General features: G+C 55.9%; 1 protein-coding gene across 2 annotated transcripts in view; it reads right to left on the reverse strand.

Moving 5' to 3' along the window:
* Positions 1 to 19253, reverse strand: part of FRMPD3 (FERM and PDZ domain containing 3) — a 57450-nt gene that overhangs the window by 21431 nt on the left and 16766 nt on the right. Inside the window, exons 2-11 of one of the 2 annotated variants that reach the window (XM_033072202.2) lie at positions 6583 to 6745; positions 6245 to 6347; positions 5850 to 5895; positions 4635 to 4739; positions 3528 to 3635; positions 2908 to 3039; positions 2267 to 2386; positions 2001 to 2137; positions 1109 to 1232; positions 423 to 512 (exon numbers count right to left, since the gene is read on the reverse strand). In XM_033072202.2, coding sequence (XP_032928093.1) covers positions 423 to 512; positions 1109 to 1232; positions 2001 to 2137; positions 2267 to 2386; positions 2908 to 3039; positions 3528 to 3635; positions 4635 to 4739; positions 5850 to 5895; positions 6245 to 6347; positions 6583 to 6733 — 1116 coding nt within the window. In that variant the 5' untranslated portion in view covers positions 6734 to 6745. Of the gene's footprint in view, positions 1 to 422; positions 513 to 1108; positions 1233 to 2000; positions 2138 to 2266; positions 2387 to 2907; positions 3040 to 3527; positions 3636 to 4634; positions 4740 to 5849; positions 5896 to 6244; positions 6348 to 6582; positions 6746 to 19253 lie in introns of those variants that run through there. The other variant, XM_033072203.1, reaches the window with a different exon arrangement.

The following is a 19253-nucleotide window of genomic DNA, read 5'->3' on the forward strand; positions in this document are numbered from 1 at the left end:
GGATCACTGTGGCACTGATCAGGCTGGAGCACCTGTGAGAGGCAGCAAGCCCAGCCAGGGCTGTGTGGGCAAGCAGGAAACACACTGGCCTTTGCCAGGAGCTGCCCTCCTCCAGGATGGATGGCAGGATGTGCCAGGGCACGATCAAGCTATAAACACATGCCTGAAACTACTCCAACCTCACTGAGCAGGTCATCCCACTGCCCCACAGGCTGGCAAGAGCAGAGCAGACCCTGACCCTGCAGACCTGAAAATCCAACCTGACAGCAGAGGCTCCAAAGGCTTTTCTGGGTGGGCTTGGAGCTCAGCAGGGCAGAGCAAGAGACTGAAGGAAGTGGTTTCTGTGATTTCCACGTGCCCCTGGCTCCCCCCAGCACACAGTCAGGAGCAGGCACCTCCCAGCCCAGCCTGAATTACCGTACCAGTCCCACTGTGTTGAAGAGAACCCCAGCGAAGGTTGGCAGCTCGTTCAGGATCCTCAGGTACTGCAGCTTGGCCTGGGCTGTGGAGACCTGACAAAACATCACACAGGTGAACACTGTGAGCACACAGTGATCAGCAGGAGCTGGGGTAGAGCTGGGGGCTCTCAAGCAGGGGTGCACAGCAAGCTGCCAGGCAGGTCTGGGCATGGGCTGTGCTGGCAGTGAGTCTGAGCTGTGGGTGAGGGGGTCTCCACTCCCCTGCCATCCTGGGCAGCTGCTGGGAGGTAACACTTCAGAGCAGGAAGGAGCCTCAGTGCTTGATGCATAATCCCCCTGACATGTACAACCCTCCCTCTCTCCCTGGGGAGCTGTGAAGGCTGCAGGAATCAAGGCAGTGGCTCAGCAGCCTCCTCCAGAGCTTTCCAAGCCCAGAAGCAGAGATAAGAATGAGCTGATGTGTGCCAGTCCAGCCAAACCAGCTGATCTCAACCCTGATCCCCCCTGCACTCCCTGCAATCCAGATCAGCGCTTGAAAGTGGATTCAGGAGAGAGATTGTCTAGCAGGCTGTCTGGGATTTATCTCCCATCCAGGGGATTTAATAACAAGAGTTCCCAAGAAGCTGGGGACAGCAGGCTGGGGTGCCTCTCCACCAGCCCTGAACCGGGACTGTGTGGGCTGGGCTCACCTTGGTGCCACCAGGCTGGTGCTGGTGGGCTTTGAGCTGCTGCGAGAGGGATTTCCGGAGACTCTTCTCTTTGATGAGCTGCAGGAGCGAGGGGGGCAGGAAGGGCTCCAGGCCCCACTCCTTCCTGTGGGGAGGGAAACCTGCATGAGCTGCCAGGTTGGAGACACTGCCAGCAGGCAGAGAGGGACAGAAAACTGTCCCAGAGCATTCTCTTGCCATCAGAGGGAGCTGGAGCCCCATCAGCACTTCTTTGGTGCCACAGCCAGAGCAGCAGACCCCAGCTCAGGTCCCCAAGGGGATGGAACTCCAGGCTGATGACACAGCTACCAGTATCAGGCTGGGGAACAGCAGTTCCCCAGAACACTCTGCAGCAGAGCCCAGCTCCCACTCATGTAAGCTTAGGGGATGCAGGACCCCTCTTTTAGGGTCCTCTCAAGGTCACCACTCCCTCCTTCCTCCCTGTCCAGACTGGGCAAGGGCAGCCAGCACAGATGGGCTGGGTATGGGTTTAGATCCCCCAGGAGCCACAGGAGGGCTGAGTCAGTGCTGCATAGCTTGGTGACAGGCTGAGATTGCACAGCCACAGAGCCTTCTCCTTGCCTTGGACGCAGGCGGAAAATCAGCCCAGATTCCCATGGAAATGATCCTAGGCTCGCAGCAAATGTCCCCAGCCCTGGCTGCTGCATGCAGGTGGATGTCAGTGGGAGGGGGTCCTACACAGCCCCATGGTGCAATCAGGGGCTGTCACTGCTGCCAAGCCCCTGAGCCACTGCCCAGCTCAGGGGGGCTCTCAGAACATCTCATGCTCTGCACCCCAAACGTTGCTGTGACACAGGCACACAGGGAAGGGACAGCAAAGGAGGGCTGTGTGGGGACAGAGAGGAGGACTCACTCCACATTCTTGAGGGAGACCTTCTGGCTGGGACGGGTGGCTGAGACAGTGATGTAGATGTGGAGGGCAGCCAGCCCCAACAGCATCTCTGGCTTGGGGTCTGTGCCGAAGCGCTCTCTGATCACATCGTTGCGGCTCTGTGAGAGGGAGAAGAGGTGTCCTGAGACAGCCATGGGGACAGGGCACTGCCACCCGAGGGGTGCCACCACAGGGCCCAGCTGTGGCAGATGTGTGGGCCACAAGCACCAGCAGCTCCTAGTCCTCACCTGGATGTACAGGTACTCGAAAGCTGCAGGGTCCCGGCGCAGCAGCTCCACTGGGTCCTTGGGGAAGAAGCTCACACGGAAGAGGCATCTCATGCCGTGGTAGTGTGTTCTTTGCACAACCTGTGGCAGCAGCAGAGGGGAGCAGTGAGCCCAGGAACCACTGGCTGCAGGGCATGAGATGCCCTCTCCTCTCTTCTGGCGTGATATTTGATTTCTCTCCTCCATGCACCACCTTTATCCCAGAAATATCCCAGCCTTCCTTGGTGTGACAGCACTGCCTGGTGCTGTAGGGTTTACGCCACTCAGGCCAACAATTGCTCCACGATCCCCATTTCACCCCTGGTTCTCTGCAGCACCAGCTTACTGCTCTCCCAGTCAGGGATGCTCATGAGTGCTGTCTGCAGCTGCCCAGGCTGCAGCACAGAGCAGCTCCATGGTGCTGTCAGTGTGGGATGGATAAAACCCTGACTGTCTCCCTCTTTGGCCACCCTTTTCACCCCTGAGCCTGCAGGACCATGCCAGAGGCGAGGAGAGGCTGTGCCACTCCGCAGCACAATCTCAGCCAAGCCCCACACTGGGAGAAGAGAAGGCTCTCTGTGCCCAGCCCCTCACCTCGGCCATCCCAACACCCAGCAGCTTACGTGGGCCAGTGGCTGCTTGTCCTGGAGCAGCAGGAAGCGGTGGCTCTGCTCCGAGCTGGAATACTCCAGGACCAGGGCAAAGTGCTCGATGTGTCTCAGCGACAGGCGGTCCTGCAATGTCACCATCACGTCCTGCAAATGTCACGGACAGGCTTGGGTGCGAGGCACTGGCACTTCCCAAGGGGGAGCTGGGAGCTCACTGAGAGCCCACTCGCCCCTGGCAATTGGGGCTGTGCCAGGATGAGGCTGAGAGGTCCAGAGCATGGCACCCAGTGACCTTGCAGGGGGAGGTGACCGGCAGGCAGAGCCCCAGCACCTGGGGTGACACCGTGGTGGCACTGAGGGAGCTGGGCCCTGGCAGGGGGACTCCCCCCTGGCTGGAGGGCAGGCTGACAGCAAGGAGAGAGTCGGGAGAGGCAGAGAGCCAGCAAACCCCCATCCCTGCCAGCTGCAAAGCGTGTGCCTGGGGAGGCAGACGGGCCATCCATCATGCCAGAGCGGCTCACAGCCAGCCCAGCGCTGCTGCGGCGTTCGTGCACGGGAAGCAGGAGAGGAAAAATGGATTGGGCAGGGGGAGGAGAGGAGCGTCACAGCGCCACGGGGGGAGCGGAGGGGCTCACCTTCACCGTGGTTCGGCCATCAAACGTGAAGGATTTGATCTGCCCGTTCTCCAGAAAAACCTTCAGCACGTTGGGAATGAGGAGAAGAGCTTCTTTCTTCAACATGTCCTGGCATGTGGGGCCGGCAAGGGGGAGGCAAGGAGGGTGGGGGGCACGGAGGGAGGGTGGGGTGAGAGAGAGTGTCAGTGATGGCATCCTCTGCTGCTCTGGGCTTCTGTGCTGAGGCACATTTCCCCTGAAAAGCCAGCATTCTGAGCCATCAAGAAGCACAGAGCTGAGGCAATTCAGAGCTGCCTGACAGATTCACCTCCTCAGCTCCCAGCAGCTGCAGTGGGAACAGAGCATCTTGTTCTGCCCAGCACATCCCAGTGCCCATGCTGGCAGCCTGTCCCACTCCCCAGCTGGTGTCCCAGAGGGGAGGCATGGCTGGGGTGGCTCAGAGCTGATCCCCCTTTCCTGACCCTTACCCCAAACCTATCCCCCCTCGACCCTGCACATCCCCTCTGCAGGAAGTTGGGAGAAGGCTGATTTTATTTGGTGAGAAGCATTTCAATCAGATAATTACCTAATTGATTTTGCTTAAAAATAGAACATGCTAGAAGCGCTTTACAGGTTTTTTTTCAGTTTTGTTTTGTTGTTAATAAAACCTTTCTGCAATTTAGAGATAAAAGCACCGGGCTGGAACTCTTCAGCTTCCACAGCCATTCAGCAGTGCCCTGGTCACCCTGCCCCACATACAGGCACTCCAAAGCCTTTGGGCTCATGCTGGAAGGAACAAATCTTCCTTAGGGGGGGCACTGGCATTGCCTGGATGCCTCCCCTGGGTGCTCAGGGGGACTCAGTTGAGACCAGGTTTTTAAGTTTGTGGGGCTCCTTCAGAGGGACAGGGAAGGATCACAGAACGTCCGTCCCCCCAGCAGTGACCCAACACACTGACTGTGCCCAAGGGCATCAGTCCTGTGGGGCTCCCCAGGCCAGACAGCTGCCCTCACCTGCAGAGCCCAAAACAGGGAAGAGGAGCCCTGTGGCCCCCAGCCACCCCACAGCCCATGGCCCTGGGGACACCTCAGGGGGGTGAACCTCAGAGGAAGGCAGGGCAGGACTTACTGGGTCTGTCTCGCCGACCGTCACCTGCTCTGAAAATCGGACTTTGGCGGGGTTGGACCTTAGCTTTGCCTTCTTGGCTGCACTGATGAAAGCAGATTTGGGAGACTGGAAAGAGAGCATTGAGTAAATATCTGCCTGCCCTTGGAGCCATGGTGTGGGGAAGGGCAGACACAGGGCCCATAGGAAACCCCCCTGGAGCCAGCGTGATGATGGGGAGTGGGCAGCAAACCATGAAATGGGGAGGGTGGAAAGCAAACCCCCTTGGCTGTGGTTCCACAGCACTGCAGGCAGGGCCAGGACAATGAGCAGCAGCCCCTGAAGTGACACCAGCACACATCAGTGTGGCAGGGAGGCTGCACCCCACTGAGCACCTGTACCTGGCACCCCTTGCACAGGCTGAGCTCCAGCAGATGTCAGCCAGGTCTTGCTTGGGGGCACTGGCACCAGCTGGATGAGAGAGATGAATCCCTTGGATGTGGGTTTGCAGTGCCAGGGAGATGGCAGGACCCTGGGCATTCCTGCAGGATGCTCTGGTGGCAGTGCCTGCACATACTCCAGCACAGAGACAGTTGTACCACAGAGCTGTGTGTGTCTGATGGTGCCAGCACTGGCTGACCTGGCTGGTGGCCATCCTGGGCCAGGAGGAAAAAACCTTTTTTGGAGTGTGGCACATGCCTGGCTGGGGGCATCTCCTTCCTGGAGAGGAGGGGAGCACAGGGGAACTCTCACACTTCTTTCCCAACATCAAAGACTCAGTGAAACACAAATGGTGCCTCTGGTGTGACAGTTCACTCTGCCCCAGTGCACCAGCCATGGTGTCAGCAGCATCTCCAGCCCTCCTGCAGCCTGGCCCTCCCAGCTCCCCAGGGACTCTCGAGCCAGCAGTGACCCCTCCCTGCCACCTCTGGCACGATGAGTTACTCATCAGACACAAAAATGTAATATCCTCAGCAGGGTTTGGCAATATTTTTCCTCCTTCCCTCCTGGTGGCAAGGATGGGGACATGGCTGCACATCCACTGACCCCAGGGGGCTGTGGCAGCTCTCAGACCCGACAGCTTGGAAGAGCCTTGGGCTGGTGGGACATGGGTCCAATGAATCAGCTGAACTGCCTGAGTGTCTCCAGGGTCTCCAGGGACCCTGCCTCGGTCTCCAAAAGGGCTTTTCACCCCTGGTGTGGCTCCCCTGGAGCTGGCCATGGCCCTGCCAGTCTTACCTGGTGGGTGTGCAGGACCGTGAGGATGATGAAGTCCTTGGCTTTCCTGTGACAGAAAGGAGAAATGAAAATGGATGGGACCTTGTGGTGATGGACCTCAACAGGGCAACTGACTACTGAGAGCACATCCCACCCTGCCCAGCCCAGTGGTGGCCGGGACCTTTGTGGGTTCTTTGGGGTGCTTGACAACATGGCTGTGGACACCTTCCCACTTCCTGGCCAGCTGGGAACAACTATGGCACTTGCTTCAAGGCACTCCCCCTGCTCAAGCTGAGAATTCCCCACCCCAGCAGTGACCACTGGGTGTGCACTGACAGCCCAAGGCTTTGCTACGGGCACAGCAGCCTGGCATGAGCCCTTCCCCAGAGGAGATGAGGGACAAGTGTTGTCCTCACCTGACAAGCTCGATGAATCTCTCTCTGGGGGCTTCACTCACATCCTCATCGTTGATGGCCAAGATCTGGTCTCCTGGCAGGAGTTTATCCTCAGAGGGGCCGCCTGCCAGGAGAGAGGGTCAGGGCCAACCCAGGCATCCCAGAGCTGCGGGGTGGAGGGGAAGCAGGAGGGTCCCAAGCACCCCCAAAGCGTTGTGTGTGGCTGTGGAGGACACCCTGCAGCGCCACCAGAGGGGACAGGAGAGGACAGGAGCCTGGGGAGGGGTCCCAGCAGGGGGAAGCACCGCTGTGTTTGCTGGCACGCTGCAGCTGTGTCCAGGACCACCCCCACACCCTACCTGCTGCCACCGACCGCACCACCACCGGCCTCTCACTGCCAGCCACGAAGCCAAATCCGTAGAGGGGGTGGCGCTGGACCGTCACCTGTCGGAGCGTGTCCGAAGGCAGCTGCCCACATTCCATATCATCGCCACCGCGCTCCTCCGGCATCACATGGCTGCGCTGCAGTCACAGGGGTGAAAAGACAGCTTCAGCTTCCTGGCAGATTTTTAAAAGTTTCATAAAGGACAATAAGAGACAACAAAGCAAAAGGTTATAACGGCCAGGTGCTTGGCATTCCACCCAAGAGCACACCTTAACTCAGATCCATCAACCTGTTGTATATTCACCGACCTTTCATGCATTATTCAAAATCATCCCCCCCAGCCTGTAAATAAACATTTTTTTACTTTTTAAATTTTTTTCCCTGCAGGTCCTTCTTACTGGTGCACTCCCTGATAATGGAGACCAATAAATCCTTTCCCTGGAGTTCTGGTGTTTGTCACCCCTGTCTTCATCCAGATAGGACAATCCAAGAATGTGAAAAATTTTCTGAGTTAGTTACATCAACAAAAGCTTTTTTACATCACCATGTTACAGTCCAAAAAATAAATATTTATCACACTACTATTTCTAAGTTTTGTTAATAGCAGAACTAAAAGAAACTATATTCATACAACAAAATTTTCCAACACTATACATATACCATTCATTTTAATATTTGCAAAAAGCCAATAATATAATGTACTTATAACACAGGCACAGGCAGCCCTGCCCATCACACCCAGCCCTCTGAGGCCAGCAGAGCAGCCCCACTGCACCTGCAGAGCTCCCAGCACCTCCAGTCCTTTCCTGGGACAGCCACAGCCCCATCCTCCAGTGCACAGCAGCACTGCTCTGTCCCTGCCACAGCACCAGCAGCTCAGGAAGGGTGGAGATGCCACACACCATCCTCTCCCAGCCCCTCACCACCTCTGCCCCAGCACTGCACTTCCTGAGATGGCAGATCTGTGAGGGGTTAACTATGGTGGTGTGGCTCTGGCCATTCCCTGAGGGATGGCACTGCTGTGAGGGTCAGGGGAGGCAGCAGCCCTGGCACAGCCAGAGAGCTCTCTCTGCTGTTCTGTAAAGCTTTGAGAGCAGACTCAAGGGTTAGTTTATTCTTGTTGGGTAACACAGCTCAACAGTATGAGAGATAAGTGAAAACAAGTTTAGCCAGTCTAAAAACGGGGATTAAGGCAGGCTCAGCTGTGCTACTACAACAAATCTTCACCGTCAGCCCAGGGACTCCTTGGAGCGGAGACAACCAGAAGATGGGAAGATCCAGCCCAGGGCAAGGTCACATCAAAGCTGCCCTTGGCATCCCAGAGCAGTGCCAGCCATGGCTCCAGGCTGTGAGCCTGCTTTGGGGGAGCAACACCAGCACCGCGGGATGGCCACAGAGCCCAGCACAGATGGCAACATGCACAGCCCAGCCAGAAAAACAAACTGGTGAACGTGCTGTTGTTTCTGTGCTGCTCATTGCTTGTTCCTGTCCAGACTATTTGGTCTACTTAAAAGAGATCCTTCCTGGCCTTCTGACAACACACCAATTGTTCCATCTCGTATCAGTTTAGGATTTGATGCATCATCCATCTAATGCTATCTGTCTGCATTTCTGACACCCCCACCCGCTCCCAGGGCTGTGTTTGGCACCTGCTGCAGAGCCAAGAGGGACAGCACGTGGGGCTGGAGGGGACAGGAGCTCCTGGCAGCTCACAGCACACACAGCCTGGGGCCTGAGGACATCACTGCCAGCATGACAGCCCTGTGCCGAGCCTGATCCCACCCAAAATCCTCCAAGGGAGGATGCCACGTCTGCCACGGGAGCCAGCAGAGCTCTGAGCACCGGGTGAGTCTGCCCGGGGTGACGGGATGTCACCACAGCCAGGTGACCCTTTCCCCGTGCCAGCTGGGTGGGTGGTCTCGGCTTTCCCGTCCCACATGGCTGGAGAAGGAAACAGTGAGGAGCAGCAGGGTGTGGGCAGGGGAAGTGCCGCACCCACCAGGGCTCCCAGCAGGAGCAGAGCCAGCTCCATCACCAGGAGTGCAGCTGCAGGGAACAACAGGCGACACCATCTCCCCAGCGACTGTCTCTGCACCGCCTCATTAGCTGCTCTGCTACTCCCATGAGCGTTTAAAAGAACAACAGTAACAACCACAAGAAAAAGAATCACGCGATTCAACCAATTTTCTCAAACAAACGTTATCCGAGGCCATTGTGTGCAGCTGAAAAGGGGCTGAATACAGCACTGCGTCTCCACATGGCATGGCCAGGGAGGATGCCAGGGATGGAGCTGGCTGACAACAGCAGTCACCGAGCTGCTGGCTTCCCAGGGGACACTTTCATCCTGCCCTGCTGCCCACAGCAATCCCAGCCCCCCATCAGATGAACACGAGGATGAGCAGCAGCATCCCAAGCACTGGGATGCCTTGGGGATGGGGCTGAGCTCCGGGAAAACAGAGGCAGGGGTTTGCTCACCACCAAGTGGATGGCGAGTCCCAGAGCACAGCTGCCCAGCTGTGGGCCCAGATGTGTCCTTCAGTGTGCAATTGGGGATCAGGTCACCCCCACTGCTCCCCAGGGAACCACGGTGACCGCCAGGCACCGGGGACAGCAGCGTCTCCCGCAGCCCAAATTACCATCAGAATTGGTTAGCCGGGAAATCTCTGCGGCTTTAACAGACAAAAGGAAAGGAAAGCACACCTCACTTCAGCCACAACCAGCCTGCCATGCAGCGTCAAAGGGAAGAGGGAAATAAAGAGATGGATACTGACAATAAAACTCCTTTACCGGCCTCTTAAGCTGCTCCTCTCCTGATAAGACTTGGACGCTGCAGAAGCATTACCAGGAAATTAAATAAAAGAGGACGAGTGTCCTCGTAAGCAGGACTTATCCACTCCTGGAGAAGCACTAATATGCTCAGCAGCAGGTACAACATGCCTTCTCCAGGCTGTGCCTCTGAACGTCCTTCCTGCAGCAGCTCTCCCATGCCAGGCTTGGGGATTAGCGTGTGCTCACCCTGGAGCAGAGCAGAGGTCAGAGAAAACCAGCAGCAGCAGTGGGTAAGGTAGTTCTCTCCCTAACACTGGTAATTGGCTGTACCCCAGGAGCTATCACTTCCTTGGAGCCTGATTTTTTTGTGTTTCTTCTTTTAATTTCTGGGCAGAAAGCTCAGCCTCGCTCTTGCAGCAGGGAACTGAGGATATGAAACAATCCCTGAAGCTCAGCAGCTCTGGTGCCATCAGCAGCACCCAAACCCAGCCTCACCCTGGGGCCACACTGCTTGGGGAACACCTGCACCACCTCGGTGGGCACAGACCAGCACTGACCTCCTCCCACTGCAGGGAGCACATGGCTGTTTATGTCCATGTCCCCACCCTGCCTGGGTCCTGACCTGCCTGCTGCCCACCCTTAGCCCATCAGCCTGCTCTGGATCCCCTTCTGTCCTCAGGACCACCACGGCACAATGCACAAAGTCACTGGAAAAGAGCTCAGCACAAAGTAACAGGATTTATCAGGAGAAACCTCTCTGTACCCAGCAGCAGCAGGAGCCCACCACAGACGCACTCCTGTGGGAGCACCTGGCTCCTCAGCATCTCGACTGACCGATATCCCACTCCTGAGGCTGGGACACTCATCTGCTGTGCTCAGAGCTGGCACTGATCTGGTCACACTCTGCCACTCAAGGTGGTAAGAGAGACATCAGCTCTCTCCAGTCACTGCCCACCATGATACACCCACTGCCAAGGGATGTGCCTTCAGCCTCCTGAGCACCTTCAGACCTCCCTGCCATGGAGCAGGGCTGGGCACAGAGCCCTCATCCCCCCCAAACAGATACAGGCAGAACAGGAGTTACTCCAAAAGCTGACACAAACATTTTACATTTCCTACTGCAATAAATCTCTGCTCCCTCTGAGGACTGATTTTCTGCCTTTGCTCTTAATGCTGACTGGCCATCTGCCACCAAAACAAACCAGTACCACCTGCCTGGGAGGAATGATGGTCTCCATCTACCCAGGATGCTCAGACCATTTCCAAACTGCCTTTAAACAGCTGGCACCAGGTGGAAAAAACTTTGTGCAGCCCAAGAAGGGCTCACAGCTCAGCTCTGGGATGGGGAGTGTGTATGGGAAGGTCTTGTCCCTTCTGCAGAGGGGCACTTTGCAGGGGTGGGTTCCAGCTCTCTTCCCCTTCCTCTGCTGCTGTGAACGACCCAAGAACAAGCAGAGCCTGTGGATTCCTGCCTCTCCTCCTGCAAAACCATGCCCAGCTCCTCCATCTGCCAGGCTGCAGTTGGTGAACGGCTTGTGAGGCATGTGGGATCCTGAGCACGTGTGGCAGCGGCAGGAAACGCCGGGGAATGGGCCAAGAAGAGTTTTCATGGGGAACATATGGTAGCTCCAGCCTCACACCCCGGTCTCCATCTCAGAGAGAGCTGTGGGGCTGCCAGGGCGTGTGGGGACCAACAGCAGGGACAAAAGCAGAGCAGGGAGAGCTGGCTGGCACAGGATCCACCAGGACGTGCATCTCTGCTCCATCAGCCCTGCAGCTGTGCCCAGCAGCCATCTGGGCACCTTGGAAGATGTCATTTGGCCCCATTTAGGTGGCAGACACCCCCAGCACGGGCAAACAGATGCTGTCCTTCCAGAGCACTGAGGAGCTGCTCGGTCACACAGACACTGACAGCCTGGTAAAGCTGCCCCTGCTCTGGCAGTGTTTAACAGTTGGCTGAAGTGAGGAGAGCTGCACTGAGGGGTGCCAGCCTGGCTGGGACCAACACTAAGGGCAGCAGAATAACCCTGGCCTTGATGGGTGAAGTCCCTCATGGACCCAGCCTGGAGAACGCAGCCTGCATACAGCTCTGCCATATGGCCCAAGACTTTACCCCTGTGCTTCAGCTTGGATCTGCTGTCAATATTGGGAAGCAGTTTAAAATCAGCAGAGCTCCTCAAAGGGGTTAGCTCTGCCACTGGCTCTGTCCTGAGCTGGCAGGCAAGCTGGGTACACTGCTGGTACAAGGGTGGGGTGCCAGATGGCCCCCGTTTGAGAGCACAAATACCCCTGGCTTCCAGTGCAGGGACAAGCAGACAGCGAGCAGGGTCCAGCAGAGCTGCTGGAGAAGCTCATGAGCAGCCAAAGGCAGCTGTAAATAACGAAGCAGCAGCCGCAGCCTGGCTCCGGGCAGCAGCTGCAGCCTTCTGCTGCTCAGCCTGCAGCATTTTAAATGGTCCTGGCATCTCACCTAGAGATAAACACAGGCACAGGGGCCAGGTGGGTTGGGGGCTAGCTGGAAATCCTAGGACCTGTTATATTCTGGGGATGGCAGAGACGGACTTACTGTCCCCAAGCAACAAGGTGCTGGGGGCAAGAGGGGTGCAAAAATTTTCAAAGTAACAATGCAAATTACAAAAAATACAGTATAAGCATGTCTAGCAAAGACCTTGTGTGTCACCACAACCTCCAGCCATGCTCAGGTCACCAGAAAAAACAGCTTCTGCACAGGGAGAGGCTGTCCTGAAACAAGCCCTGTAAGACAAGAGAGAATCTGAATCTGAAGAATCTGAAGCTCAGCACCTTCCACAGGCAAACACACAGACATTGCCTTTCCCAGCTAAGACTGGGGATCTCCAGGCTAGAAAGCAGAAGAGGGACCATGATGGTCCCTGAAAGCAGCCTGACACTGGGCAGGGAGCTGGCATTGCATGAGGACTGGAAGGCACCCGTGGAAGGAGGTTGGACACCTGGAACAGGCAGCACTTTGCCACGCAGAAACCAATTAATCCCAGGAGCTCCCTGCCACAGGATGCTGGGGAGGCTGGAAATTGTACTGGGTTTGAAAAGCAATTTCCAGCTACTAAAGCCACCGTTCCCGTGCTGCAGCTTGCCAGATCCTGGGAGAATTTACACCAAGAGTTGTCTGATCAATGTGCAGCAGGAGAGAGGACCTGAGCCTTGCTGGCACAGTGCACATGCATGGGCTGCCCAAGTGGCACATGACTGTGGCAGAGGTGGGACCCCAGCTGCTGCCCCAGTGTGCCACTGGATGCCTTCAGGAGGCCCTCGGGTTCCAGGGCAAGCACTCAGCACCTGCAGGAGTGAAGGGTAATGAGTGTGAGATGATGATAACCTCCAGGTTATCACACAGCCTGCACAAATTTGGGACAGGTTGGGGTGCTGTGGAACCAGTCTAAATGCCCCCAAAGACAGTGGGCTCCCTCATTTGTGCAAGTTTCCACCATACTACAAACACCATTCTCCTCCAAATTGTTTTATGCTATTACAAACACCATCCTCCTCCACCAAATTGTTTGAATGAGGGGCTCCCACTCAGGTAAAAAATTTCTCCTTCAATGTTCCCTATGATTTTTGGCCGTTTAAGGGATTTTTTGTTCTCCCCAGCAAGAGAAGAGGATCAAAGCACAATCTTTTAGCAACAGGGTCAGGCCCAGAAGGCTCGTGCTGCTGACTCAGCCAGCAGCAGGTAGAGGACACGGAGCTTCTGGCAAAACTGAGCAGAGCTGGAGAGCCTGGGCTGGAGAAGAGGGACTGAGATAGGCAGGGCTTCCCTTGCAGGGCTCTAACAGATCTGCCTGCAGTGAGAGAGGGGTGTGAAGAGGAAAGCCTGTCTCCTCTCAAGTCCATTGAGAACAAGCCCTGAGCATGGGCTGCAAAGCCACACTGTGGAACAATGCTTTTTAGGGCATCTTTCTTTACATTTGGGGATGCCCAAGCAGCTGGGCACTAATCTAGGGCCTGGGAGAAACTGGTTTCCAGCCCCTCCTCTGTCACCATCTGCTGTGGTGACCACGGGCATGTTACCTTGGTCCTCTCCTCTGTGGAACTCCACTGGTGCCAGCAGGCAGGAGCCCCGCCTTGCCCAGCCAGGCAAGACTCAGAGGGATCCTTGTCTTTGTGAGGACTACAGAAATACAATAAACAGGCAGTCAACACTGGGATAAAATGAGATGAACACATAAGAGGATTAATCAGAGACAAGGAGCAATAGAATAAAATTTGCAGCATTTTTCTCCATTATTTGTGTGATGCTCAGCTGCATGATGGGGGTTTGGAGTGATACCAGCTCCCCACCACAGCCTGGCCACTCTCTGTCTATTACTGCTGCAGTTTGAGCTCAGGAAGCCTCTGTGTTTCATTAACTTTGCTTTCTGGTGGTACTGGATGCAAACACCCTCAGCCCCATGGGGAGGAGGGGGATTACACCAGCCCCAGGTGCTCCTGTTGACATGGGCAGCTTGAACCCAAACTGAGCCTTTCCTGCAAGAGCCCCCAGGTGCACCCAGCATGTCCCCAAAGCCCCTCAGGACAGGGTCTGGCTGCTGCATGGCACAGCAGCTCCTCTCCAGCAGCAGGAGAATGACTCCCCCCACACCTGCATGGGCAGGAGGCCCCCACCTTGCTCCAGCAGGTTTGCAGGAGGAGAAATTTATGGCTGCATATAAAAGTTCAGGGGGGAGTTAAATAAGGAGGGAGATTTACACATCCTTTACATTCCATTAGCGAGCAGGCACAGCCTGCATCCCCTCCCAGGCATCAGTGAGGAAGATTCAGGGAGGCTGTCAGCCCTCCTCTCCCACAGCTGGCTGAGAGGCTTGAAAATCCAATCAAGCACTTTCCTCTGGGCCTTCAGGAATGCCAGGACTTCCACTGTGGATTTACAGTGAGCAATTTCCTCAGTGGATGACTTGGACTCCTATCTCCACCCAGCACAGCACAGAGCAGGGACCTGGGGGAAGGAATGCCAGAGGAGGAGAGATAACAGCACCCCCAGCCCAGGCTGTGTGACACCCTGGGGGCAGAGGGAGCCTGAGCTGGACTCGGACTCACCCAGCAGCTCCAGCAACCCACAGCCCTGCCCTGCCCAGGGTGAGAGCACCTTGACACAGAGGTGGCAAACACTGGAGCATTTCTGGCAGTACCACACTGGTGAGATGGTCCCCCAAGCTGTGACACAACTGGCCCACAAGCTAGTCTGCGTGGCAGCAGGGACTGTCCCAAGAGCTACACAGGGACCTGCTTATGAGAGGTGACAAACACAGCCTCACAGAGTCCCCCTCCACCCCTGCCTTTTCGAGGATGCCTCTCTGTGCTCCAGGGCTTAGTAAAGCTCTTGAACTGATGCAAGATAAAGGCAAAAACATTAAAAAGACAAAATGCACAGGAGCAGAGGAGCCTTTGCGTGTGATGCTTCCAGCCTGGGGCTCCTGGCCTTTTTAGCAGAGAGGCTTAGTTTATACCTCTTTATAATCTCTTCATAATCAGCTCCCAGCTCTGCTGCTTGTGCCAGGGTGCCCCTGGGGCTGCAGGGTGAGGAGGGGACTGCAAACTGCAGAGTCTGTGCACGCTCATGAGAGCAATGCTCATGAGTGCAGTGTATTTCCCAGGTGAATAGATATATTTAGGGGCACACCTGCCCACGTGAACTCCGTTTTCAACACGTGGGTGTACAAATGTTGCACGGAAGAAGCAGCAGGAGCCTTGGAAGGTGGCACCTGTTTGTGTGGAGGGCACCACAAGGTGCTCACCTGGGGAAATGCTGCAGGAATAGAACCCCAGAACAGCCTGCTTTGGAAGGGACCTCAAAGCTCATCCAGTTCCAAACCCCTGCCATGGGCAGCAGCACCTTCCACCAGACCAGGCTGCTCAGAGCTCCATCCAACCTGGCCCTGAACCCGCCCATGGATGGGACAGCTTGTCTGTGCAGACTATACCAGGGCCTCCCCACCCTCACAGGCAAGAATTATTTCCTAGTATCTAAACTAAATTTCCTCTCAGTTTGAAAGAGACATGAGGACACAGAGCTGCTCCTGGCACAGCACGACCTGACTTGCATGGCCCAGGGTCCCTGTGGGATGCACACACATGTGGTTCCCACAGGACACAAGCACTGGCTCCCTGTGGTATGCATGCACACATGTCCCCAGGGGAAAGCCCAAGGGACAATCCATGCTGGTCCCACTGGCACACAGCCCCCCAACTCCGCCAGAGCTCCCAGGTCACACTCACCCTGGCTGTGGCAGCAGGGGCTGCCAGCACAGCCCTCTGGTCCCCAGGGTACCAGATGGGAGCAGAGCACCAGCAAGAACAAGGTGCTCGTTCCCCACATGCTGTGTGGGTGCCCAGAGCTTTGCTTTGCCCACACCCCTGCTCTGTGGGGCTGCAGCTCTGCACTCACCAGGGCGCTTTGAAAGCGCCCGTAACGAAGAGAAACGCCCCAACAGGTTTCTAACCAAGGCCAAATCATTTATAAATGTTGGTGTCACAAGTGTGCCAGCTCAGGCTGGTGCTGGTAGCAGAGTGGCCCCATGCCACATCCCATGTGCACTCCCAGGAGATGCTGCTGAAGGCACAGCAGTGCTGGCACACCGAGCGTCATCGCAGCAGACCTCAGCACTCCTGCTGCATAGGGATCTGATGATTTTCTGAGTTCCTGCTGTAGTAATGAGCTTAATCAGCCCATGCAAATCAGTTTCCATTTGAAACCAGCCTTATCTAATGGAACCTGCTCGGTATTTGCCTCCTGGAGTTTTCACACAGATCGATCTTCCCTGTTTCAGGTGTGAAAGGCAACTGGGGCAGGGATTGGGGCACCTTTCCCAGCACTGGACTGCAGCTTGGAGCTCAATGGCAATTTCTCAGCTTCATTTCTCACATTCTCATTGTTTCCAGAAACAAAGGGAATTAGGATCTGAAAACCCCTCTCCTCTGGCAATGGATTATGTCCTTAGATCACTGCAGCCATTCAGAGGAGCATTTGGATAACAGAATTTACACAATTTAGCCCCTGGTGTCAGCAGGTTCAGCAGGAGAGCCCCTCCACCACGGTCTATTTTGAATAAGCAAATCAACCACGCACAGGGAGATTCATTTTGTAAAGTGCAAGCAGAAAAGCAATGCCAGTTCCTATCCATTCCTGGCTGACATTTTATTTAACAGGTTATTCATTTGCCCCAGCGTCCTCAGCAGCAGAAACAACCACTTCTGCAACCTCCCTTAACTCACTGCCAGCTCCTTTCCCAGGTGCCTCCCCCTCCTCCCGAGGTGATTAGCAATTATAAAGGTGTTACACAGCAACCCACCCCATACAGTTCAATGCCACAGGCCTTGGACAGCACCATGTCCTCCAGAACCAAATGATACCCTAAACAGACCCCAAACCTCATCCCTCAGGCCTGATCCTTCCAGGAATGCAGAAACCTCTTCAAACCATTGGGACAGGGGTGCCCTGAACTCCTGAGAGAGCCTGGGCAGGAGCCCAAACTAACCCACCAGCCTGGTCAGTGCTGCACAGACCTTCCCCAGCTCCACCTGGACCAGGTGTTTTGGTGCTGGACCCCAAGGTGTGCACAAAGCACAGGTCTGCTCCAAGCCCCTGCCCACACCCAGGACCCCTCTTGCTGCCCATCCCATTTCTTTTCTGTTCATCTCCAGAGCCCTGTTACGGTGATCTGGCTGATCCCAGCCAGGGCAGACACAGAGAGCAGAGACTGTGCTTCCAGAACAAGGCTCAGGCAGGACAGATGCTGAGCCTAAATGAGCCTAAACGAGCTTTGCCAAGGGGGAAAAGCCCTCTGGCAGAAGATAAAGGAGGATGTCTGGAAGGGTGTCTCAGTCCTGCAGAGAAGGGGACAGGGCTGCAAGGAGCTGCCTCTGGAAAGGGAGAGTGGGCTTGGAGCAGCCAGCTGCTCTGGGAAACCACAACCAGCATGGCTCTCCTCACCAACTGCGCTGCACTCCTCTTTTATTTTTTTCCTTCCTCTCTTTTTCTCCAATTTATCTTTTTGACACGTTCAATGATGCTTCTGCAGACTGAAAACAATAGAGACGGAGTTTCAGCCAAGGCAATTTCAGAGCTGAATCAAAGCTAAAATAACCTAGACACAGAGCAGCTGAGCAGAGACAGCTCAGCGAGGGGGGACAGAGCAGTGCAGGTGCCCTGTCCCTCTCTGCAGCTCCCTCCTCTCTCTGGCACAGAGGACAGCAAGTCCCACTCAGGAGCTGTGTGTCTCCATCCCCCACTTGCCTGCCACCTCTTTCTGGCCCTGGTGGCATCATTTCCCCCCTCCCATGGATGCAAGCCCCCCTCCCAGAGCAAAGCCAGCCCTGGCAGCTGCAGCTGAGTACCTGCTTGCCCAGCACACTGGCTCCGTGCTTTGCATAGCAAGCACCAGTGTTTGCTGTCCTGACCTTACAGCCCTGCAGAGCTTCCAGGTAGAGATTTTACTTTTTTGTTTTTCCCTACAAGTGCTACTCTGCTGCTACATGGAGGAGGTGGGAGGGACGGACAGACAGACACACAATGGGGGAGAGAGGGAGGACGAGCTGATTCTGCCAAGCGAATATTGCAACTGGACTCGTAACAAGGAACAAGACACAATCCTCAGCATGACTCAGCCTGGAAACACATGCTGCTTCCCAGTCCCACTGCCAGGACTGGCACATCCCCACCGCTCATCCCACAAGGATGAGGGAACCAGCCCATGGCTGCACCCCAGCACTCGCTCCAAATGCAATTCACAGGCAGGACAGGTGAAACCAGGCAGCTCCTGGTACCTGGACAGGCTGATCATGCCAAAAGCAGCCAGGCAAAGCAGGGGCTGATGCTGTGCAGGACGAGCTGTGCGTGGCTGACACGCTGCTTGGTCTCTCAGACCTGAAAGCAGCTGTCAGAGCCTGTCTGGTTCCAGCTCCCTGCTCCCCAGACACACCGGTAATTCTGCTGCCCTGTGCGTGTGCCACGTTTGTTTCTCTCTGAGACAGAAATGCTTTCAGCACTGTGAGCCTCAATGTTCTTGAAGAGCATCACAAGCAGCAGGCAGAGCAGAGAAATGGGAGGTACAGGATCACAAGCATCCCCCAGGGCTGGTCCAGGGGACACCTTGTGCCTCAGAATTCCTGCCAGGGACAGCAGTCCATATAGGACACCGTTCACATCCTGGGTGAAATTCAGGCTGGGAAAGGCAGCCTGTGTCCTTCTGCTCCTGCATTTCACTTGTGAAATGCCACATCCAGCTCCAGGCTTAACTGTGGGGCTGGGCAGGAGCTGCCTCAAGAGCCTTCTCTGGGCCCATGTGAGCATCTCCCGGGGGTCAGTGGCTACCCAGTCCCAAAGAGCTTGTGCCTTGCCCTTGGCTCCCCAGCCAAGGCACTGTGGCAGCCACAGCTTGTCTGGCTGGGTGTGAAACCCCTCGCTGGGCTGGCAGGCAATGCTCTGCTCACGTCAGAATCTTCTAAGGGAGACGCTCAGCATCACATCCTCTTGGATTAGGAGGATGCTAGACCCCCCCTCCTCTCTGCCCTTGCCCCAGCTGGCTCCATCTATCTGAAGGATACATCCCAGTGCCAAGTGACATGGGCCTGATCATCTGAGGGCATGCAAATAAAAGCAGAGCCCTTCTCCCTCCTCACACACCGGGGGAGAGCGTTCCCCTGGCTGCCTGTTTACAGCGAACGCCATGGTGTGGCAGCCAGAGTGACAGCTCTGAAGATGACATGTCAGCTCTGCCTGTCCCGGGAGGACGTGTCAAACTGTCACACAGCATTAGCTGCAACACATTCCTGCACAACACCCTGCAACCCACACTGCCAGGGGCTGTGGCACCCCTGCTATGCCACAGCACTCAGAGCCTG

This window comes from Catharus ustulatus, chromosome 14 (assembly GCF_009819885.2).
Source record: "Catharus ustulatus isolate bCatUst1 chromosome 14, bCatUst1.pri.v2, whole genome shotgun sequence".
Classification (NCBI taxonomy): domain Eukaryota; kingdom Metazoa; phylum Chordata; class Aves; order Passeriformes; family Turdidae; genus Catharus; species Catharus ustulatus.